The following is a 24,987-nucleotide window of genomic DNA, read 5'->3' on the forward strand; positions in this document are numbered from 1 at the left end:
AATCACTCATCTCACTCTTTTCCAGTCCAGGCGACGAATTCCACTCTTCAAAACTGCCCTCGGATCCCACAAGCGACACTCCTCTTCTTTCACGATGATCCTTCAGCTGCAACACTCTACAAACTTTTCCCAACGGGAGAGAACCACACCAGATCGACGGGGGAAGACAAAGAAACAACAAGCCCACACGGAGAGAGAACACTCCAGATCAACGGAGGAGGAACAACACAGCCTTCTCTTCCCCTTGTGTTTTATCCTCTCAAAATGCTGGCGCCACCTCAATCAGGCACTCAAAGTGAAGTCCCCGCACCTGTTGTCAATCTCCCGTTTAGTTGTCATGACAACAGATACACACACCGGCCCGGGGACAGTGTTACACTGAAAGTGCCCCGGCGGGAACACTTCCCTTGTGGAATTAGTTCCGGGGATTATTTGTCACCCCGTGACATACCCCCCTGCCAAACCGTTCTAGTCCCGAGAATGGTCTCCAGTCACCCAGTCTCCATACCTGGCTGGAGGCTGACCCCGATTCTCTCGCTGAGAACGTCGTGGTGGGGAGATGGGTGCTTCAGGTCGTGGTCCTAGGCCTAGGCCCCTCGGGATCACTGCCCATCCTATCAGCGGGGGCGTCCAAGTCGTCTCGGCCGGTGGGTTCTCTACCACTGGCTTTGGGTAATTCGGGCAAGGGCGGATCAGGTTACGGTGTAATACCCGTTCGGGGCCCGTCTTACCTTCGGGCCGTAGGGCATATACAGGTTGGTCCGGATGGGGTTGTCGCTGAACGACGTATGGCTGGGCCTCCCATCGGTTGCTCAATTTTCCCTTCCCTTGTCGGCGATTGTCCCGTAGCAGCACCCTCTCCCCGGGCAGTAGCGGGGCTTCTCGGGCCGTCCTATCGTACAGTCTCTTGTTCTTTAACGCCACCTGATTAATCCGGCCAGCGACCTGTTCGTATGCGGACTGGAGGCGTCGATGGTGGTTCGCTACCCAGTCGGACAGACTACTTCCCTCTTCTCCCCCAGTGGTTCCCATAAGCATATCCATTGGGAGCCTCACATGTCGGCCGAACATCAGGTAGGTAGGGGCATAACCGGTGGTACTGTGTATACTATTATTGTACGCCTGCATCACTGCTGGGAGCCGATCAGCCCAGTGGCCCTGCTGCTCTTCCTCCAAGGTTCCAAACAAGCCCAGCAAGGTTTGATTGAATCTTTCACACCCCCCGTTCCCTTGAGGATGATAAGGGGTCGTATGGGTCTTCTTACATCCGTACAGTTGGCATAATTCATGGATCACCTTTGACTCGAAGTTGGCCCCTTGGTCTGAATGGAGGATTTCAGGGCATCCGAATGGCTGGATCACGTACTTCCAGAGGGCGTTAGCAGTGGTCAGGGCAGTTTGGTCCATAGTGGGGATGGCCCAAGCATGTTTAGTGAACAGATCGGTGACAACGAGAATATTCTGGATCTGGTCCACCGGCCGTCCCAGGGTGAGGAATTCCATTGCCACCATGTGCAGAGGTGCCCTGGCCTGAATCGGGACCAGCGGTGCCCGCGCCTCCCTCCTGGACTTGAACAAGGTGCAACGTGGGCATCTCTGAAGGTAAGTCCTGGTGGTACCCTCCATCCCAGGCCAGTAGAAATGTCGTCTCAACAAAGCCAATGTCCTCTCCTGCCCTTGATGTCCCATCCTAGAATGGTACGCCTCCAGTAAAGCCTGCCAACGACCTGCAGGGACCACGATCTGACAGACCTCTTCTCCTCGGCCTGGGTCCTGAAGCGTCCTACAAAGCACCCCATCCCTCAAATAGAGCCTTTCCCTCTGTCCCAGCAAGCCTCGCACACTTCGGGTCTGAGTTTGACGTTCCGCCCCCTCGGGCCAGATCTTCTGCTCCAACCAGGTCCGTACCCGCAGCACATCTCCATCTTCGCCCTGCCACAGGCTCCAGCGTTGTGGGTCCCACCCCCAACATGGAGGAGGGTCCTCAGGTGTCTGCCCTGGTGCCTCTACAACTCCCACCATTAATCCCTCGTCGGACCCCAGTTCTGGGGTCGGTGTATGGCCTGCTGATCCTTCACCTGGTAACCTGGATAACACGTCAGCGTTGGTGTGCTCTCTTCCTGGCCGGTACTGGATCTGGTAATCGAAGTTGGCCAGTTGCGCCACCCAGCGTTGCTCCACTGCCCCTAGTTTGGCCGTTTGTAGATGCACCAGCGGGTTATTGTCCGTGACAACCCGTACCTTGGCTCCCCACAAGTAGTCTTTAAATTTCTCGCCCAGCGCCCACTTCATGGCCAGTAGCTCGAGTTTAAAAGAGCTGTAATTCGAGTCATTCTTCTCTGCGGGGTGTAAGCTTCGGCTTGCATAGGCGATCACTTTCTCCTCTCCCTGTTGTTTCTGCGCCAAGACGGCTCCCAACCCTAGTTGGCTTGCATCGGTGTACAGGATGAATGGTTGAGTAAAGTCGGCATAGGCCAATATCGGGGCCTGCAAGAGCTCCTGCTTGAGCTGCTGGAAAGCGGCTTCACAGGCTGGGTCCCATTGGATGGAAGGGGACCCTCGACCCCGTGCTCGACCCGTGCCTCCCAACAGCTGGTTGATGGGTTTGGCGATTCTGGAGAAGTCCTTAATGAAGCGCCTATAGTAGCCCACGAAGCCCAGGAATGACCGAACTTGGCGCACTGTCTGGGGAGCTGTCCACTCTTGCACCGCCCTCACTTTTTCTGGATCAACGGAGATCCCTGCTGCACTGACCACGTGCCCCAAAAACTTGACCTCCTTACGGAAGAGCTGACACTTGTCAGGCTGTAACTTCAGTCCGTAGCGCTCTAGGGAGCGGAAGACTTGCCCAAGATGTTCCAGGTGGGACTTGAAATCGGGGGAATAAGTGATGATGTCGTCAAGGTACACGAGGGTGGTATCCATCACTTGACTGCCCAAACAACGCTGCATCAGCCGCTGGAACGTGGCTGGAGCGTTGCAGAGGCCGAACGGCATCCGGTCCCACTCATAGAGACCGAAAGGGGTGGTAAATGCCGTCTTCTCCCGGTCACGCTCGTCCATCTGCACCTGCCAATAACCGCTGGCCAAGTCGAGGGTAGAGTACCAGGCAGCTTGAGTGAGGCTCGTAAGAGAATCTTCAACCCGCGGCAACGGGAAAGCATCCTTCTTGGTTACCAGGTTCAACCGGCGGTAATCCACACAAAACCTCCAGGAACCCGTCTTCTTGCGGACCAACACTATCGGTGCGGCCCAAGGGCTGCTGCTCTCACGAATAATCCCTCGGTCAAGCATTCCTCGCAACAGGGTGCGGACCTCGGTGTACAAGGTCGGTGGCACAGGTCGGTAGCGCTCTCGGCTTGGTGCAGCATCCCCAGTTGGAATCTGGTGCTTTACCACGTCAGTGCGGCCATAGTCTTCCTCGTGAGTAGAGAACAGGTGTTGCCATCCCCTCAAGAACTCTTGCAGTTGTCCCACTTGTTCTTCCTCCAGCCCGTCACCCCGTAAAGACTCTCCCTTTAAGTGAGCAGGCAATCCTCCTTCTACCTCCACTCCTGGACCGACCCGCGCTAAAGCCACTTCGACCACTGTAGGACTCACCCGCTTAAAGTTAACTTCGCCCTGCTCACGAACCTGCTGTGGTCTTACTGAGGTCACCCGGGCCAAACATTGGTGATGATACAGGTGGATAAGAAAGGGGTTCGTGTTCCTCACTCTTACTGAGACTCGGCCTCCCTGAACGGTTGCCAGTCCTCGAGCTATCTCCACCTTGGGACCCTCTTCGTGGGGCTCCACCATCACCCACTCTTGCGGATGGTAACGTCGAGGGGGCAGCCTGGCCCAGACTACAGCCTCACTTCGAGCTGGGATGGACAGGGCGTAGCGACAGGCCACTCTCCCCGTGCTTTCCCGGTCATGCTGTTGTTCGGCCAGACATATCCGGCGGCAATCGGCCCTGATACGGTCCCACTCCTGTCCGGCTGGGGTTACAGCTGCTCGTGCCGGTCTACTTCGGAATAGCTCTTCCCAGCAATCCGAGATGACATTCATCCCAATCAGGGCACGATGGGACCCTAGACACGGGTCTCGGACAACCACCACCCCCTTCTGAGGCACTACAACTCCATGGATCTTCAAATCGGTCACAAGGTATCCTACGTACGGTATGTCCAGTCCATTTGCCCCACGCAGCGTCAACCAGGGGGCATCCACAGGCGATCTACCGTTGGTGCCAAACAGCTCATGGGCCAAACTTTCGGCGAATAAGGTCACTTGGGAGCCTGTGTCCAAGAGACAATGTATCTCCTGACCATTAACTTGGGCCACCACCACCGGGCAGCGGCCTATCAGGCGACTCTGGGGGGATGTGGAAGAAGAGGGGTCTAATACGGGGGTCCCGACCACTTGACCCACAGTGGCCGGAGACTCTAAAAACCCCCTTGTGATGCCCGTCGGGCAGAGCATTGGCGGAAGTAATGCCCCGGCTCTCCACAGCCATTACAAATGGGCCGCCCATGTTCGTCCCACTGGAATCGGGAGCCCACTGACCGGGGAGGACGGCGTTCAGAAGGGCGATTCCCGTCGGAGTAAGCCCGTTCCCGAGAGTGAAAAGGTGGCTGCAGGCGCTCTCGACGAAGCTCTTCCATGACAGACTTGGACAACTCGGACATTTGTTCCTGAACATCTCGCTTCAGTTCTTCCCGGAGGACCTGCTTCCAATCGGGTGCCGTGATGGCCAAGGGGGATTCAACGACATTGGTAGCCAAACAGCTGGGGGTTTCCACATGCTCCGCCTGGTCGCGCTCAAGAGCCAGGGCTTCTTGCCTCAGCTCTTCGAAAGTCATGTCTGGTCCTCTCCGAAGCTGCACCCGCAGGCTCTGACGTACGGGACCCTCTCGCAGCCCCAACAGGAATTGATCTCGCAGCAACACCTCTCCTTCCCCCAGGCCATGGTCCTGCCTTCCCGTGAGTCTGGAAAACTGCTCCCGCAGTTGCAAGGCGAATGCCCGAACAGATTGCCGGGGACCCTGGCGAGAATTGAAAAACTTCGTCCTCAGAGCGGCTACCGGAGTGGTATCTCCATACTGCCCTGTAAGGAAATCAAAAATAGCCTGGACCGTCGCACGGTTGGCTTCTGGTGCTGCCTGAACTTCTCTTCTCGCCTCCCCCTCCAGAGAGTTCAAAACGAACTGGACCTTCTGCAGAGCACTCAGACCCTGAAGCCCCGCCAGGTATTCCACCTGGGTCTTCCACAGGGACAGACTTACTTCGGACCCCGGGCCTCCGTACCTCGAGGCCCATGGGGCACCCATGAAAATCGGCATGACAGGTCGCCGAGCTCCAGGCTCTTCCTCCTCCGCCATCTCAACCTCTGATCGCTCAACTCAAGGTGAATCCTGCCGACTACGCCAAAATCTGTCACAGGTCGAGGTGGGCCAAGCCAGACTGCACCCACCCCTGGACCAGGATCACCCTGAGGAGCGCGTCAAAGGAGGAGGCAGGAGACAGAAATAAAAGAATGACAACTTTATTTAATGTCTAAAAACAATTTGAAAATCCTATCTAAAATCCTCTTCCTTCCTCTTCCCAAGGATCCAAGGCAACGCCGTGGCAAGTTTATGGACAGGTAGGTATCGCAGGTGAGTAGGTAGGACAGGGCTCACTTCCTTCTGGCGCTGGTGCCAGACTCACAGTGGTGAGTGACGAACAAGGTGGGTATCCCAGGTGAGTAGACGGTCGGAGCTCACTTCCTTCTGGCGCTGGTGCCAGACTCACAGTGGTGAGTAACGAACAGGTGGGTATCCCAGGTGAGTAGACGGTCGGAGTTCACTTCCTTCTGGCGCTGGCGCCAGACTCACAGTGGTGAGTAACGAACAGGTGGGTATCCCAGGTGAGTAGACGGTCGGGGCTCACTTCCTTCTGGCGCTGGTGCCAGACTCACAGTGGTGAGTAACGAACAGGTGGATTGCAGAGCTACAACAGACTCAAGTCACAAGCTGAGCGGGGCTTTCGCTGGGGCAGACAGCATAACACTTCAAGCAGAGGTAAACCGTTCTCACGTGTGTTGCAGGGACAGAGTCACGAGCTGAGCGGGCCTTCACTGGAACAGACGGAATCACCACTTCAAATAGAGGTGAACAGCTCTCACATGGGTGGCAGGAGACAGGGTCACAAGCTGAGCAGGGCTTTCAATGGGTGGCAGGAGACAGCGTCACAAGCGGAGCAGGGCTTTCACTGGAACAGACAGAATCAACAATGGGTGGCAGGAGACAGCGTCACAAGCGGAGCAGGGCTTTCACTGGGACAGACAGCATAAAACTTCAAGCAGAGGTGAACAGTTCTCACGTGTGCTGCCGGGGACAGAGTCACAAGCTGAGCGGGGCTCTCACTGGAACAGACAGCGTAAAACTTCAAGCAGAGAGAAACAGTTCTTATGTGTAGTGTGCACACGGGGGGCTTTTCCTTCTGACATCCAACAGGTGACTACAATCGATCTTACTAGGCTCTTATGATGAACGGTAGACCAGCATGACACATGGGGAGTGCACGGCGATAAAAGATAAATCTTCCACACACACACGACAGTCCAACTCCAAACATGCAACGTGATGGGAAACGTCAATTCCAGCACTGCAAATCTACTCTTCAAAGTGCAAAATAAGGCCAACACTCACCCAGAGGTCTCGATCTGAAGAGCCGATGATAGTCAGAGTTGGGACAGATGTGGTGAATAATTTCCTCACCACTACAAGCGGGCTTCACTTCGCTGTTTTCAATGGTCAAGGGGGAGGCTAGAGATCGACAAATAATCAGTATATTTCACTCAGTGCGATGTATACAACGTGGTCCGAGCACTCCAAACCAGTATCCAATTTAGTGTAGAAAACATGCGTTTATGAGATTCAATTTGTCAATCACTCATCTCACTCTTTTCCAGTCCAGGCGACGAATTCCACTCTTCAAAACTGCCCTCGGATCCCACAAGCGACACTCCTCTTCTTTCACGATGATCCTTCAGCTGCAACACTCTACAAACTTTTCCCAACGGGAGAGAACCACACCAGATCGACGAGGGAAGACAAAGACACAACAAGCCCACACGGAGAGAGAACACTCCAGATCAACGGAGGAGGAACAACACAGCCTTCTCTTCCCCTTGTGTTTTATCCTCTCAAAATGCTGGCGCCACCTCAATCAGGCACTCAAAGTGAAGTCCCCGCACCTGTTGTCAATCTCCTGTTTAGTTGTCATGACAACAGATACACACACCGGCCCGGGGACAGTGTTACACTGAAAGTGCCCCGGCGGGAACACTTCCCTTGTGGAATTAGTTCCGGGGATTATTTGTCACCCCGTGACATATAAACTGAGAAAGTTCTGTACATTGTGGTTTACATTTTGAGGTATAGATGATGAGATTCAAATAAGATTAAGTCAAGCAACCCAGGTGTCTCACATTAACATTTTGTCTTTATGCACCTCCTGAACAGTGTCAATGTCCCTAGTTAAGCTATGATAAAGTGAAGGAATGGGGGATACTGTCAGGCTAATTGGATTAGCATCTATGCATTTGAATGACGCTGATGAGATCAGGGCTGGGGAAATTCCGGTAACGGGCTGACTCCTGTACTTCATTTGCATGTTTTGTTAAGGTTGTCTCCCCCTTTATGTAATCCCTCCCCCTTGAAAGGTATAAACTCTACTGTGCTGAGCTTAGTTTAGACTTGGAAGACTACAGCGACGCACAGCGTGTTCTCAATAAAGAGTAACTTCTGCTTGAATGATATCCCAACGTCTCCTGGTCTCTGCTTTGACGACGGAGAAAAAGTTTACAAAAGGTATTAACCTAGAATTTGACAAGAATAACAATGTCTACAAGGAAAAAACACTTAGAACCTTTAAGAGTCTGTAAGGCCTGCCCAATCGGTCCAACAGCAGTTTAAGCGATTGACGGTTTACTGCGTGTTACTGTTTTTTCAAAGTAATTTAATTCCAACTTTTATCTGACATTTCATCACGACCACGATTCTAGGTTGGAATGCCAATTGGTTATTGGTCATTTATATAATAGTTTAGCTACACATTTGATTATTCTATATAACTCTTTAATTTATATTTTACCCGTTCATTAGGAATCCATGTCGCTTTGAAGGCCTCTCACGATAAGTTTTTGGTCACTAAATAGAGGTAATTGACTAATACCTTAGATGGTCACATTCATATGGAGCTAAAAGAGTCTCAATAAAGATAAATGCACACACTACTGTTGTGTTCACATAATTAACTAAAATCATTTATTTACACACGGCTAGGGAAAATCAAGGGGACTACGATTATGAAGTAAACTAGTTGTGTTGGTTGTTATGGAATCAGCTGTGTGATGTTTACGGTGTGCGCATGCGTTGGTGTGTGAAAAAAGGGAGTTCAGTAAAAAAAGTATGTAATACAGATTCTGTGTGTCTCGGCTTTTTGGTAAACATAAGATTGGCGACGAGGATGGCTGAATTTGGTTTACCCCCACCTGCACACTTTCTTGCCGTCCCCGGAGATCCTCCAGTTCCATGGGCAAACTGGCTGGAGAGTTTCACAGTCTACCTGGACGCTTTAGGCTTTGATGACATTCCTGACAAGAGGAAAATGGCGCTCCTCCGCCATTGTCTGGGAGTGGAGGGGCAACGCATTTTTCGCAATCTTGGGACGCCCAACGACTATGATGCTGCAGTTACCCTCTTGACGACCCATTTCACTGGCCACCAAAGGACTTTACTCCGTCGGTATAAACTTCGGAAGCGCCTGCAACGACCCGGTGAGTCTGTTCGAAGCTACGTGACAAACTTAAAAGACATGGCGCGCTTGTGTGACTATGGGGTTTTGCAAGATCAAATACTTCGGGACCAGTTCATTGAGGGGACATCGTGTGAGAAAACAAGAGAAAAGCTGTTACTAGAAGCAGACGATTTGACTTTAAGCAGAGCTGTGGAGATAGCGCTGCAAATCGAGACAGCCATGGAATGCACGTCTCAGCTAGCAGGCGCGCGGCCACTCGCGGACAGAGCTACAGAGCAGTTACAGCCTGCCTATCACACCAGCATGCACTTCGCCAATGACAGTCGGGGTTCAGAGCAAGGTTTCCCAGTACAATTCACGCAGAGACAGAACAATAGGCGAACTGCAGAGGTATGTGGTAACTGTGGTTCTAAATCACACAATTCTAAGGCACAGCATTGTCCTGCCAAAGGACAACAATGTAGAAATTGTCTGAAGCAAAACCATTTTGCAAAGATGTGCCGTTCAGCACCGGCCACGCTCCCACAACACACTGGACCTCCACCAGCTCAGCACAACTATACAGAGATCAGAAATGTGACTGCTGGTCAGGTGGCGTTCAAAACATGTACCGTCCAGTTAGCCGAAGTAACCCTACCCTTATTAATGGACACTGGTGCGGCTGCATCGCTCCTAAATTCAAGCACTTACTTTAAGTTTTTCTCTCACCTGCCATTAGAACATCCTGCCACCGCTCTATGTGGCTATGACAGCTCCAGGATTGACATCCTAGGTGTGCTCCACGTGCCGGTTCACTATGGCTCCAAGCACCTACCATCTTTCCCCTTTCACATTGCGAGGAGGGGAGCCAACCTTCTAGGCCTGGACCTGTTCACAGGCCTGGGGTTCACGCTCAGGGATGATGCTGGCTCCGACATTCACCACATCACCTCCACTTGGCAGCAAAAGTGGCCGGCTCTGTTCGATGGCCTAGGCTGTCTCTCAGCCTTCACACACAGGCCTCTGGTGAACCCAGACGTGTCACCTGTCATCCAGCCCCTGCGCAGGATCCCCTTTGCCTTGAGAGACGAGGTCACCCGCGAACTCGGGACACTCCTGGACATGGGAATTATTGAACCAGTCAACGCTGCCCCCTGGATTTCAAACCTAGTCATTGCAAAGAAAAAATCTGGGGGGATAAGAATATGCGTGGATCTACGCTTGGTGAATAAGGCAGTTATTCCAGACAGATATCCTTTGCCTACCTCAGAGGAGCTCACTGCACACTTTCACGGCTCAACAGTCTTCACAAAACTTGACTTACGTCAGGGCTACCTGCAGGTACCCCTTCACCCAGCCAGCAGGGACCTCACTGCCTTCGTGACACATGCAGGGGTGTTCCGGTACACTCGCATGGCCTTTGGATTAAGCTCCGCCCCTAGCTGTTTTCAGAAGGTGATGAGCACTATACTGGCCGGCATCCCTGGGGTAGCGGTTTTTCTGGATGACATTGTTATTCATGCACAAGACATCGAGACACACAACAAGCACCTCCAGAGGGTGGCTCAAGCCCTTCTTCAGAACAACCTGACTCTGAACCCAGAAAAATGCTGCTTTGCCGCCCCAGCCATCGACTTTGTTGGGTTCCGCTTGTCAGCCAAAGGGATTTCCCCTCTACAGTCCAATATCGATGCCATACACAGGATTCCAGAGCCGACCTCAGCCTCTCAAGTGGCCTCATTTTTAGGCATGACAGCCTACTACCTCCGTTTCCTGCCCCACTACTCACAGACCACTGCACCCCTCCGCCAGCTGCTTAAAAAAGAAGAGCAATGGCACTGGACTACAGCATGTTCTGAGGCCGTACAAACACTGAAAGCCCAGCTCACAACACCGCCTGTACTAGCCCACTTCAACCCTGAATGTCTGACTCTAGTCACCTGTGATGCTTCAGATCGGGCTATTGGTGCAGTCCTGTCACAGGTGCAGGACGGGGTGGAGCGACCTGTAACCTTCGCCTCCAGGGCATTAACACCAACTGAACAGCGCTACTCTGTGGGTGAACGTGAGGCGCTTGCCTGTGTTTGGGCTTCAGAGAGGTGGCACCTTTACCTCTACGGACGGCGTTTCACCCTCAGGACTGACCATCAGGCTCTGACCGCATTGCTGACGGCATCTGGATCCGGTCATAAACCCCTGCGCCTGCACAGATGGGGGGAAAGGCTGAGGCAATATGACTATGAACTGAAATTTACCCCTGGAAGGGACAATGTAGTCGCCGACTTACTCTCTCGTTCCATCGATGCCCCCACACCCATGGTCTCCCCTGACAAGGACACAGAGGCTGAACTAATTCACATGCTTCACGCGCCCTTGCAGTCGGCCGTGTCATTGGACGAGTTGCAGCAGGAGTCAGAGCGGGACCCCACACTGTCCTCGCTACGCACGTACATTCGCTCTGGATGGCCAGCAAAGGTTTGTGACGAGCTCATGCCATTCACAAGGGTGCGTGATGAACTTTCATGTTGGGGTGATGTTTGTGTCTCCAGGGGCTTGTGCACCGTGGTGCCCTGTAGCCTGCGGGCCCGCGTGTTATCCATGGCACACGAGGGGCACCTTGGCATTGTTAAACTCAAACAGCGATGCCGAGATCTCATCTGGTGGCCAGGCATCGATCGCGATATTGAAGCCCTTGTTAAAGACTGTGTGCCATGCCTCCTTAGTGGGAAAACTGGACCTCCAGTGCCAACCCCTCTGCAGCCGGTTCCATGGCCGTCCCGCCCATGGGAACATCTCCAGCTCGACATCTGTGGAGAGATCCATGGCCGTGGAATTCCCCATCATCAGCGTTTCCTTGTGGTGCTGTACGACCTCCATTCGAAATGGCCTGAAGTGATTCCGGCTGGAACTGTCACAACCCAGGTAATCACAGACATTCTGGAAATCTTGTTCGCGCGTTGGGGCATGCCTCGCGCCATCACGACAGATAATGGACCCCAGTTCATCTCCGCAGACTTTTCTCAGTTCCTCAATGATAGGGGAATCAAACACATCCGCACAGCATACTACAATCCTCAAGCAAATGGCGGTGTGGAGCGGTTCAACCAGAGCCTAAAGAATGGCGTCCGGACCCACCTGGCTCAGGGGTGTACATTCCAGACAGCACTCAACCAAACCTTAATGCACTACAGGGCCAGCCAACACGCTACAACCGGGGCCTCTCCAGCACTCCTCATGCTGGGCCGGGAGATGGAACTGCCACTGGACAGACTTAAGGCACAAGGCATGGCAGTGCCTACAGCCGGCAGCTCTCAGGCTCAGACCAAAGCCGTGGTAAACAGACACCAACAACGGATGCGGCAGTATTTTGACCGGAAACACAGGGTCAAGGCCACTGCTATTACCGCAGGTGACTGGGTTCGAGCACGTAGGCCACATCGGGGCAACAAAATGGCTTCATACTGGAGCCAGCCTTTTCAGGTGCACCGCCAGCTGGGCCCAGCCACATTCATGCTTAGTGACGGATCACGATGGCACGCTAAAAGACTGAGGAAAGTGCGGAACCCATGTGAGGAAATGGTGGCTCCACTGCCATCGGCCCCTCCTTCACCGGCGCCGATATGTACAGGGCCACAGCAGGCTTCCCATACTCCTCAGGCCGCACCGTCATCAGCGCCCCAGCAACCTGCCCCTGACTTGCAATCTCATCTGCTTTCCCCTGGCCTCCAGTCAGATCCAGGGCCGGGCTGTGCCACAAGTCCAGCTATGGGGAACTGCCCAGCGGTTCTAGAAAGGCCGCAGCCTGAGGTCGAGGAGGGCCGACCCGTAAGGGCCAGGGTCCGCCCTGCTTACTTAAAGGACTTTGTCACAGAGTGACAGTGTAGGCCTTGCACTGTGTATTGGACTGTTCAATTGTTTTGGCAAGGACTTAGTTATGCATAAGTTTAGTTTCTTGGGAGGGAGGGGGAAATGTTGTGTTCACATAATTAACTAAAATCATTTATTTACACACGGCTAGGGAAAATCAAGGGGACTACGATTATGAAGTAAACTAGTTGTGTTGGTTGTTATGGAATCAGCTGCGTGATGTTTACGGTGTGCGCATGCGTTGGTGTGTGAAAAAAGGGAGTTCAGTAAAAAAAGTATGTAATACAGTAAAAAAGTATGTAATACAGATTCTGTGTGTCTCGGCTTTTTGGTAAACATAAGAACTACATTCACATATGCACACACAGGATTCATACATGCACACACATGATTCATAAATACACACACAGGATACACAAATGCGCACAAAATTCACAAATGCACACACAAAAATTAAAAAGCACAGAAGATTCACAAATGCATACAAAATTCACACAAAATTCATAAATACACACACAATTCAGAAATGCAAACAAAATTTACAAATGCACTCAAGATTCAGAAATGCACAGGGCAAGATTCAGACGTGTATTTCTGATGCACACACAAATATATATTGATTTACAAACTGCTTGCGGTCTGTGAACTTCACTGCATTTGTGTGTGAATTTTGAGACTCCCTTGACTTGGCTCGACACACAAATGCCTTTTTTTAAACAGGGAATGATCAGCAACCAATCAGATATCTCCCTTGGTTTAGCCAATCACAAGAACGCACCCCGCGTGGGGGATTGTTTACTCATAAGCCAATCACATGAATGCGTTCACACAGCGCGATATGCATGTGGCGCGGGCGCGGTGGAGTTCTGTCTGTCAGTTGGTTGAGACCTCAACATGGCTTCTGGCAACGACAGGGGAGCGGTAAGTCGTTGCCAGAAGCCATGTTGAGGTCTCAACCCATAGATATTATATAGAGACTGTACTCACACTAGGCACGGTTGCCATGAACCGGGCCCGAGTACGATTGTCCCCCCTCCCTACTCCCCCTCTGGCCTGCACTCACATAGGGTTTCAGCATTCGTGCCGGAGCACGCTTACGTGACGTCATTATGGTGCATAATGGAGAGAAGTGTCACACCATGAAATGTAAACAGAAAAAAACAGCAATGAATTCGGCAGTTTAGGATATCGCACAAGATTTGTCAACACAGAAAACATTTATTATAGCCAAAAAGAGTTTTTTTTTTTTCTCGACACCATCGTATTAATTGATTTTGATTAATATGCGCGAGGGAGAGAGAGAGAGCAGGCAGCGCTCGGTGAGTGCGCGCTGCGCGCGGCCGGGGCTCTCTCTCTCTCTGCTATGCCCTGTCAAGCGCGCCCTGTTAAACCGTGACGTCCTGTTCCGTGCTCCAGCACGGTTAGCGCTCACACTGCATGCGAACCGCGCCCGAGTCCAACTGAACCGTGCTCTGGCCCACCTCTTCCAAGCGGGCCATGGCCGGCTTATCGAGCCGCGCCCGGGCACGGTTCGGAGCACTCACACTAGTCAAACGAACCGCGCTTTGGTGGTCAAACGCACTCGGGCACGGTTCAAACTGGCTAGTGTGAGTATATGTCTCAACCAACTGACAGACAGAACTCCACCGCGCTCGCGCCCGCGCCCGCGCCACATGCATATCGCGCTGTGTGAACGCATTCATGTGATTGGCTTATGAGTAAACAATCCCCCACGCGGGGTGCGTTCTTGTGATTGGCTAAACCAAGGGAGATATCTGATTGGTTGCTGATCATTCCCTGTTTAAAAAAAGGCATTTGTGTGTCGAGCCAAGTCAAGGGAGTCTCAAAATTCACACACAAATGCAGTGAAGTTCACAGACCGCAAGCAGTTTGTAAATCAATATATATTTGTGTGTGCATCAGAAATACACGTCTGAATCTTGCCCTGTGCATTTCTGAATCTTGAGTGCATTTGTAAATTTTGTTTGCATTTCTGAATTGTGTGTGTATTTATGAATTTTGTGTGAATTTGTGAATTTTGTATGCATTTGTGAATCTTCTGTGCTTTTTAAATTTTGTGTGTGCATTTGTGAATTTTGTGAACTTAAGCTTTTGGTTTACTTCTGTGGGGATGAGACCATTCTGGCGCAATATGGCTGCCGTCGCATCATCCAGATGGATGCTTCCATATGTAAAGCGCTTTGAGTACCCAGAAAAGCGCTATATAAATGTAACAAATTATTATTATTATTATTATTATATAGAATTTTGGGTGAATTTTAGGTTATCCCAGCATGAGGAGAGAAGGGATGGGTGATGAGGAGACTGTAAGGGTGAGGCGTGAACTGCTCAGTGTGGTGCGTCTCGGATGGCATTGTTACTTATGCAAGAGAGTGTTCAAATGTTAATTCTCAGGAGAGTATGTTGTTTCCTCGAGGAGTAGTCGTTTCCAAGTCCAGACTTTCTGGCATCTGCCTTACAGTTCTTCCAGGCTTACAAGTCTTAACCTGTCCCTCAGTAATTGCACCACCGCCAGTATGGACACTGTCTCTAATGGTTAGTCAACAGTGACTAGTGAAGTAAATCAGTAAAAAAAAATCCAGCATTGAATGACTTCTCCTTGAAACTCTCTTTTGACTCTTCAGTGAAGAGATTTTCAAGGAGTAGGGATTTTTTACCATATCACATGTTCTATACATGCAGCTCTGAGAATTTATTTACTGATTTAACTATTTTTGTTCATTTAACTTTTGTTGTTTGTTGCTGCAGCATGTGTGAAGGATAACTCCAGCCATGTGTGTGGGATTTACATCGATTATCCATTCATTGTATAATCAATTAACCAGCATTTTACCAATTGTGGTAATTATTTGGTGTCTCCAATCATTGCCTTGACCAATGTATAAATCTAGTTGATTTATGTTCACTGTTGATTTATGCACTGAAGATATTCCAAAATGAACTGAAACGTTTGTTTTTTCTTTTGGTGCTGTCACTTTTTAGTTAGTGCACTTTTGTTTTTTGTTGTCACTTCATATGAGAATCTTCAGTAAAACATTTTTCTCAAAGGATCTTGGACTTTGAATTTGTTTGGTGTGCAGATTCCTTGTTTTGTTTATAAATTGAATTGCACACAATATGTCCTTTTTTGTTTGTTTTCCCAAATAGTCCCCCATTTCTATTTGTCTATCAAAGAGGCAGTCCTGCTAAAACTCATGCCATTGGCTGAGCCAATGTTACTATGTCAGACTAAATGCTCTAACACAGCAATGCATTGATAGCGCCAAAGTTTTTACACTTCTGCTTAAAAGCTTACTATTTCTAATCATATTAATTTGGGATAAGATAAATAATTTCACACTGAAAATATGACATCAACTTTTTCCCTCCAGTATATCAACTATAAACGTTATATCAATATTTATATCTAGCAAATAATTTTCTCAATGTGAACAAACACAAAAAAAGTTGTACTATGTATCAAATTCACAATTAAGGTAGAGTAAGGACAGGGCTGTAAGATGAACCTGGGCTTATTCCTTTCTACAACATGCTGGCTATAAACAAAATAATGTTATGGGTTGTCATCACTATTTGTAGAAAGGTATTTCAATGCCATAGCAAGGACTACATTCATGTCACAAAGCCTCCTGGATTTACTGTACTCCACTTTAAGCATGCAGCATAATGTCAATTTTAGAGGCCTGAAAAGAAAGACGAAGCGTCTTTAAAGAGACTTTCCATAAAAAATACATGCTGTTGTTACGTATCCTGATGTGGCTCCCTAGCACGTAACATGATCCTGACTGATCACCACAGTCAAGAGTTCCTTATAATAAGGTGATGACAGAAGCTAGTTCACAGACACATACCACACAACCATCCACCACAATTTGGCAGTTGTGTATGTTGAAAATATCGGATATTTTAAGACATTTATTGACCTTGACACACAGTTATGAGGGTCCACTGGGGGCTGCTCTATGATGCCATTTCCTATTTTATGTTTTTGTTCTGCATGTAGTTTGCACCACATTACTTTGTTAGTCACACCATATTAATCTTATTTGCTGGACAAGAGTTTTTCACATATTAATAAACAGAGACAATATTTGTCTAAGGAAAAATGAGAAAGGATTATGCCAAACTACACAAGGTTTTCCTTTAAGAATTGTATTCTTTAGTTTTTTTTTTATTATTATTTTTATTTGTGGACATAAAATCAGTTAGGCTACATTAATTTGACAATATGTCCACAAATTATTATTTAAAAAATTATTCAGAATTCAAAAATATTCAGAAATACATATCGGTACTGATCTTGAAGTGTATTCAAGTAATTGTATGTATGAATTGAATATTTAATGCAAATTATTAGATTCCAAAAACATGTGCAGTGTGTATAATATATGCAGTACATATACTGTATGTGTAAATGTAAATGTATTAGAAAAATAGAGAGAGACATTAGAAGTTTGGCCTTCTCTGATTTTTTTTTACTTCAAGAATAGTGTCTGAGCACTATGTGACCTGATGTCAAATCCAATATGTCAAACGTCTCATGTTGCAACACTCACCACATGCACATGTTGGCTCGTCTCTGCACCAGTCATCTGATGAAACTTATATGGACTGATATCAATGAGCGATGACACATGACCATGGTAGGCACTGTAGGAGAAACACACTGAATTAAAAACTCACAAGAATCAACATAACAAATATCCACAATGTTTGAGAGGGCTTGAGTTATCTTATCTTTTAATGATTATTTTGCTTATGTGAGTGAAAAGTGGCCCAGAAACAAACCAACGCAGCAATAAATCACATGCTATATTTCTGATGACTATCTATATCCATAGGCAAAACAATGTGAATGTTCTCTACAGTATGTCCAGATACAAGACTTAAGATAAAGTTAATATTTAAGCTATGAGCTTCACGCTTCTAAGAACTTGGTTACTGTTTAGATCCCAGTGCAGAGGAAGAGGAGACACAGCCAGTGTGCTGTTGACTTACTTCTCCAGTGTGATGATGTCTTTGCCGCCGGTATACTGCCAGGCCAACCTCAGGGCCAGATCATTTGCCTCGGACCTATATGTCAAAACAGAAAAGTTGATTATGGGTTTGAGCCTCCATGCACCACACTGACTTTATTATCAAGCTGCTGCCTTCAACACTGGAAACAAAAATAGCTACCTAGCCATCCGACATAAAAGCTGTCTAACCACCAATCAGTGATTACAACATCTACCATGGTGTGCAATTTTAAAAAGCCATGAATGTAGCAATTTGCTAGAATACTTTTGCTTAAATAAGTGCAGATGAAGCTCGGTAAATGCTGCTGCGTGATGTAATGAAAACCTGTGATGAATCTTATGAACCTTATGAACCTGTAGTTAGAGCCTTCCCCACACCTTAAACCTCAGTCATTACAAAACTTTCACCCACAGTACTCTGCGTACACTCCTGATTACACCATAGGCAATTGGCTCTCAGCCAGTAACCATATGTGTTAGGGGTTAATATGCAAATGATCCACTGGCTAGGTGTGAAGATTTGTGCTCTCATAACAAATTTTATAAGAGTACAGTCTGGTTAGTGATAATATATCTATGCATGTGTAAGTTTTATAAAAGACTTGTCTGTAAAACCTGTGTTTTGAGGCAAGCATGTGCATGTACTCAATGTGCATGTACACTGTAAGCTAAGTCTGAGTTCACAGACCTACCCTGAGTTGACAAAGTAGCACACCGAGAGCTTTTCAGGAAGGGTGGCTTGGAGACGCTGAGCATACATGACCAGATTGTCATGTAGGAAGCGAGAGTTGGTGTTGAGAAGCTCCATTTGCTTTGTTCCTGCCTCAACCACATCTGGGTGGCAATGACCCACTGGAGAACAACACAAAAACATCAGTTGAAGATGAAGATGTTGAAGATCAGGAAGATGTATTCATGTAGTACTGTATTAAATCAGATCATTGAAAATATTTTTATGAGTGAGCATTTGAAAAATAGGTATACTTCAAGTACATTTTATTAAGTGTTCAAGTACATTTTTTAGGATACTTTATGTAGTGAGTATAATAATATGAATGTAGTAGTATACTTGTAAGATTAATATTTCAATACTACTTTTTAGTGTTAAAAGTATACTTTTAAATATACTTTAAGTTTGATAGTAGTAAACTTTTAGTACACAACAAGTTTATAACTACGTTTTTAGCTTGTACTGCAACTATACAAGTGAACTTGTAGGTACACTGATAGTTTACTAGATGCTCAAAACACTTATATACTCAAGTATACTCTCTGTAAACTGCTAGTTTAGTAGTTTTATACTGCAAGTATGCTTGTAAGTTCTCTTTAAGTGAACTTACATCATACTTATAGTTTACTGTTTATATATTATTTTTGCACTTTTGTAGGCTACCCCAAAGCTGACTTGTTACTATATAAACTTGAACATGTAAGTTTATTAGACAGAATGTAAATCTATGTGGAAAAAGTATTTAATTTGCTATTTAATCAAAAGAGCGAACACAACAAGTCAAGTATACTTTAGAATACTTCATTATATCTTGATCAAAAGATTGAGTACAAGTATAGGCCAAATATACTTAGAATTATCTGTCAGTATAAGTGAAGTATACTTAAAATAATATTAAGTATATTTCTGAGTTCATAAATGTTTAATAGTTTTTGTTGTCTGTTTGTTTTTGACAGTTAAAGTTCACAGGCATTCATATTTAACATATCTAGCTGTTTAATATACAAATTATAATTACAATTATATAATTACTTTTACTGTAAACTGCTTTCATTTAAAGCAAGAGATACAGAGGGAGTGTGCCTTTATAGCAACAGATATACCGGAATGTCACTTTGCTCCCAGCTGTTTTGTTCAGTTCAGGTTTATCTCTAACCCAGAATACATTGACATTTCTGTCTGACACTATGGCGATGAACGCCAAAAAAACACAAAAAAACATTTTGTACACTCTAAAAAATGCTGGGTTGTTTCAACCCAATTTTGGGTAAAATATGGACAAACCCAAATGTTGGGTTAAAAATGTAATGTAAAAATGTAACCCAATGGCTGGGTTTTTACAACCCAGCATTTTTTAGAGTGTAAGGGTGCATCTGACCATTTTTTTTTTTCAGCTACTGTTTTCCTATAACAACTTCTTATACAACTTTGTGTTGGTTCTATTTCCACTTATATCAAATGACATGCAAAGGGTCTATGATATCAATAGATATCCACAATTTATTGAGATCGTATATCTCAAAACTGGCGTACAATGTTTCTAGCAATTATGTATGCTCTTTTAGTACCATGTTAAATGTAAGAGATTTTTCGATATTGGCTTCAGGTTTTACAATATTTGTTTCTGGAGCCTTACATAGTCAGGACATTGAGAAAATTGTAATTAATCAAGTGGCTTTAAAAACTGCATGAAACTTCACATCGCTGTATTCCATTAATTTTTAACTAATCAAAATACTTTTTAAAAATGCTTAAGTACAACTTTCACAACCCTGATTAACTGTCTGTCAATATCTTACATTAGCCTACATCTAAGGAATTTGCCTGTAGGTACAATAAAGTTTTGAGAAATTCTGACATGTTGCTCTGTTTAGGAATCTTTCAAACATTTACATTTTTAAAAGTTGCTTTGCTTCAGGTCCACAGGTCATAAGTGTTTGATTCAATCCCCGGTGCATCTTTTCTATAAGAGTCTTTTGTAGATCTGATTTTGTGTTTACAGTTTTATGTTGGTGTGTTTATGTAAGGATATTTTCCACAAATCTTCTATACAAAATCACACTACAACCGCAATTTCCCTTTACAATTAGCCTACCATGTGCTACGTTGTTTATGCAATCCAGGTATTTCTCATCTTTTTCGTTGTACATGTACTGGCCCCTTGCTCGCACAATCTTGATAGGGTCATGACTGAAGAACACTTTGCAGGATGGACTATATGGAGGGAAAAGACAGAAATAAGTTAATAACTTATTATTAACATTAATAACTTAAATTAAGTTAAAGAATTTAAGACATAAAGCATTTGAATTATTAGCGTGCTATTGTCTTGAGACGTATTCTGTGAAATAATGATTTCTTATGAAACCTACAACTTGTTGTCAAATCCTCTTTTTATCATGACAGGTACCGGTAGGCTTAGGACCATTTTTGGCGTATACATGCTAGCCTACGAGAAATAACATTCGTGGTATAGATACGCACTTTCATGAGATCGTGTTGCTCAAACTCATCTCATATGTCTTCTGATTGATTTTTTATTTTTTTTTAGTGAAGAAAACGCCACGTATGCTTTTCTTTTAGGCACAAAACAGGTCACAGGTGTCATAATAGCCTACCTCCGATAGACATTAGTTCGTGCGTAAGAACTGCAGTAATGTCTCCTTACCCTACATGTTTCCGTCGGAGATCGATAGTCTTCTGCTTATCGAAAGTTGTCGTTGCCATTTCTGTGCTTGTAGGAGCTCACAAAATCGTGTGACTGCTGCTGGAGGTAGAATGAGTACAGCACTGTCAACTCCATTGATGTACGTGGTGTGTGTGTGTGTGTGTGTGTGAGAGAGAGAGAGAGAGAGAGAGAGAGAGAGAGAGAGAGAGAGAGAGAGAGAGAGAGAGAGAGAGAGAGAGAGAGAGAGAGAGAGAGAGAGAGAGAGAGAGAGAGAGAGAGAGAGAGAGAGAGAGAGAGAGAGAGAATCCAAATGTAGATTAAGTGACCAAACGCTTGGAGAAAAGATATTTTATTTGGCTCCAACAGAAAATCACATAACATAAGTTGGAAATGAAGTGCCCTGAGGACACGCACAACACAATCTTTTATCAACAACAATTAATAGCAAACATAGCCTTAAGAGAAACGAGAAAGGTTTGTTATTTGGAATATTATAGGCCTACACTGCTGTTCAAAAGTTTTAGATCGTTAAGTTTATTAAGGTTTTTAAAAGAAGTAACTTCATTTATTTGATCCAAAATACAGCAGAAACAGCAATGTGAAATATATTTACTATTTAAATAACTATTTTCTAAACTCTAGTTTTGTAACATTACACTGTCGTTCAAAAGTTTGGGGACAGTAGGAATTGTTTTTTGGGAAGAAATGAAAGAAAGTATTACTTTTTCAGTGTGGATGTATTGAATTGATCAAAAGTGTGACAGTAAAGATAATGTTACAAAAGGTTTATTTCAGATAAATGCTGTTCTTTCGAACATCAAAGAATCCCGAAAAAACAATTACACAACTGTTTTCAACATTGATAATAATAAGAAATGTTTCTTGAGCAGCAAATCAAAGAAAGCAGTTAAAACATGGTACAATATCAACATTAGAAAATCATAAATTGTCATAAATTACAAAGATTAGGAAAATAATGGAATTTTCTGTAATAAACCTATCTTGGTGGAAAAAAAGAAAGAAGAAAAAAAACCAAGGAAATGCTTTCAGAATTGCGCGGTTGAAAGTTGACCGAATAAACAAACATTAGTCACAAATGGCTCCCATGCCTTCTATACAAACAAAAAACTCATAAAGAAAGAATTTGTGACATTATAGGACCAATAAATGGACACAAGTGAAATGTTTATGGAAATGTGACTGGTATGCATGCACATTATCAGTTTTAAAACAAATGTTTGAAAAAAAATCCGGCTTAGCATTACTGTTTTCAGTCTTGTTTGCTACTGTATTCTGTACTGTTAAAACAAAAAAAATTCCCAGTGCCAACATGAAAGGGATTAAAATATATTCTTATTGTGGCTGAGTAACTGACATCAAAATGCATTTGTGTATTGTGTACATTACATCAGTGCATAAAAAAAGAAATATAAATGGCACTTTAATCAAAGGAAATATATTTACCTGCACATTTATATCCCACTATACATATATTAATCTAAACTTAATGCAACAAGAGATGGAGAGAAAGAACGGAAAAGAGAAAAAAGAATTCCAGACTCATTCCTTTTCAGTTAATATTTCATCAAATTCGTACCATCAGAACTGATGTTCAGTGATATATTTAACCTCCTTCGTGGTCAAAAGTGACCACGACTTGAAATGTAACTTTTTTTTTCCAGGAAAACCAATGTCATATTTTTTTTTTGTTCAATAAAATTTGTGGATTATTATTTAGAATTTTAAGGGGATTTTATGATACTATGCAATATTTATTTAAAAAAATGTATGAGCTATTTTTTTCCCAATTGAAAATAATACACTATTTTGTTCTAATATATTTTGTACAATTATTTTTCAATTAAAGCAGTATTCCATGTTAAAATAGAGACAAGGCGTTTAAAATCCAATTTTTTAAGGTAGATTAGTACCATCTGGTGAGAGTAAAAAAAAGAAAAAGGCTTATAAAGTTTCTAGTGGTTTTTTAGACATAAAAACTTTTTTGTATTAAGTTGTGGATTTGGATTTATACTTGGACATTCTCAAAGAGTACTTTTTGACAAGGTTTAGATTTTCTTAGTTGAAATGTTGATTTGAAGTGTCATTTTTTGCATAAAGAGGACATTTTGTTACACATATCATAAAAAAAAAAAACAACAACCTAAAAACCTAAACAGGTATGCTTTATTACAGCATAATCAATCTGGGTGTGATTTGATTTCAACCTCTTATTTGAGTCTAGTATTGTCTCAAATTTACCACACTATTACAGCCACACCAGTTCATTTGTGTTTGTACAATAGTGTGTGTGTATGTCTCTGCATGTGTGAAAGTGAGTGTGTGTTTGAGTAGGTGTGTCTGTTTTGTATTCTTGTGTAACCTCTTCCTTGCTGTTAATTTTTATTTCACACATTTGCAAAAACTGGCTGTGTTATAGTCGCGATAGTTCATATATATATGTGTGGGGGGAGGAGGGGTGTCTGTTTTGTACTCTTTATATTTATAGTGTCACTCCTTCATTGCTTTGCACTTTTTATTGCACAATGGCGGATTTGTAGATTGTACCACCCAGCGATTCTCTGAGTTTTCATATTTTTTAGAATTTCCCATTCATTTCTTATGTTGGTCATTTTTGACCACGAAGGAGCCAAGTGTGAAATTTTTTTAACCCTTTAACATATTGTTCACATAGCTAATGCAACAAAAGTCACCAAGCGTCATCCCATTCCGATAAGGCAATAAATAAATACATTTAAAAACCTAAAACATTTTTTGGTGAAAGGTAAAAAGAAAAGAAACAGCCAAGAAAGAAATTATCTCATTAAATGATCAAATAATTATTCAATTCAGTATATACAAAACTAATTTCAGTAAAACATTTCTGCATTGTTGTCATCATAATCTTAAATGCCTCAAATGGTTGAGAGAGACCATAATCCCGTCTCCTCCAGACTGAAAAGCCATTATAGCAGTGCTGTGATCAGGCATGTTTTAATGTATGATTGTGGCCGAAGCCTCATTAAAAAGTTCAAAGTAATAGTCAAAATGGTGTTAAAGCTGTAAAAATAAATGAACTCTGGAATGTAGCGGTGCTTTATAGGCTATAAAATGATAATCACTGCTGACTAAGGAATAAAGCTATCGAATGATTGCTGTATGTTTGCACCTTGTACTGTACATTAACACTAATGGTCATGGTGACTATACTGATTGATTTAGAATGTTTTTGTTATGGTTACTCAGAATATCAGTGCCACAACACCACCCAACTTTCACTTTAAGAAAGTCATGAACAATGTAACACTTTTAGCTCCAACAATACATGAGTAGCATATATGAGCTTTTATAGCTGCAAAAGAATACACTGAAACGTTATATCTACAACACAAAGAGTAGACAAGAAATAACAATTTCCAACAAAGGAATGAATGACAAATTACTTCATGCGTAAAGACTACAGTCTTTGTTATAACATACAAAATAAACAAATCAAACTGAGCAAAAGGTCATAATTAAAGAGACGCCATCCTGCTTTTCTCAGACCGTGCAGCTCACTGCTACGAAAAGAACCCCACTGAAAAGTGAACAAAGATGGCTTTGCTGGTGGAGGGATGAACGTAGCAACTTCGAATGCATCACATTCATCATTTCTGAGTTGCAGTTGCCTAGCTTACTCTAGAGCAGCTGCAGATGCATCTTTTGTCCTGCTCTTTCGATAATTCAAATGTGTAAGTTGTCACTCTCACTACAAGGCAGGACAACGTCACGGCGCAGGAGGGCCAGAAGCCACACTGAGCTCTTTGCAATAAAGAAATCCATCAATCCTCCTTTTCAGATTTTCTCAAGCCACCAGCCAAGGAGTGACACCCTTTATAAGGTAAACACAAAAGAAAAATGAACCCCCTCTAGAGAAACAC

At 44.9% G+C, this 24,987-nt stretch overlaps 2 protein-coding genes across 3 annotated transcripts in view; both read right to left on the reverse strand.

The window, feature by feature from the left end:
• The window catches only part of etnppl (ethanolamine-phosphate phospho-lyase), a 39,247-nt gene extending 18,013 nt beyond the window's left edge, over window positions 1-21,234 (reverse strand). For both annotated transcript variants that reach the window (XM_079599783.1, XM_079599782.1), the window contains exons 1-5: window positions 21,071-21,234; window positions 20,498-20,616; window positions 18,365-18,524; window positions 17,653-17,727; window positions 17,211-17,304 (exon numbers count right to left, since the gene is read on the reverse strand). In XM_079599783.1, coding sequence (XP_079455909.1) covers window positions 17,211-17,304; window positions 17,653-17,727; window positions 18,365-18,524; window positions 20,498-20,616; window positions 21,071-21,129 — 507 coding nt within the window. In that variant the 5' untranslated portion in view covers window positions 21,130-21,234. The remainder of the gene's footprint in view (window positions 1-17,210; window positions 17,305-17,652; window positions 17,728-18,364; window positions 18,525-20,497; window positions 20,617-21,070) is intronic.
• Window positions 21,235-21,408: 174 nt separating this feature from the next.
• Window positions 21,409-24,987, reverse strand: part of col25a1 (collagen type XXV alpha 1 chain) — a 421,615-nt gene continuing 418,036 nt past the window's right edge. Inside the window, exon 39 of the mRNA XM_079599773.1 lies at window positions 21,409-24,938. Coding sequence (XP_079455899.1) covers window positions 24,912-24,938 — 27 coding nt within the window. The 3' untranslated portion in view covers window positions 21,409-24,911. The remainder of the gene's footprint in view (window positions 24,939-24,987) is intronic.

This window comes from Phoxinus phoxinus (assembly GCF_949152265.1).
Source record: "Phoxinus phoxinus genome assembly, chromosome: 2".
Classification (NCBI taxonomy): Eukaryota; Metazoa; Chordata; class Actinopteri; order Cypriniformes; family Leuciscidae; genus Phoxinus; species Phoxinus phoxinus.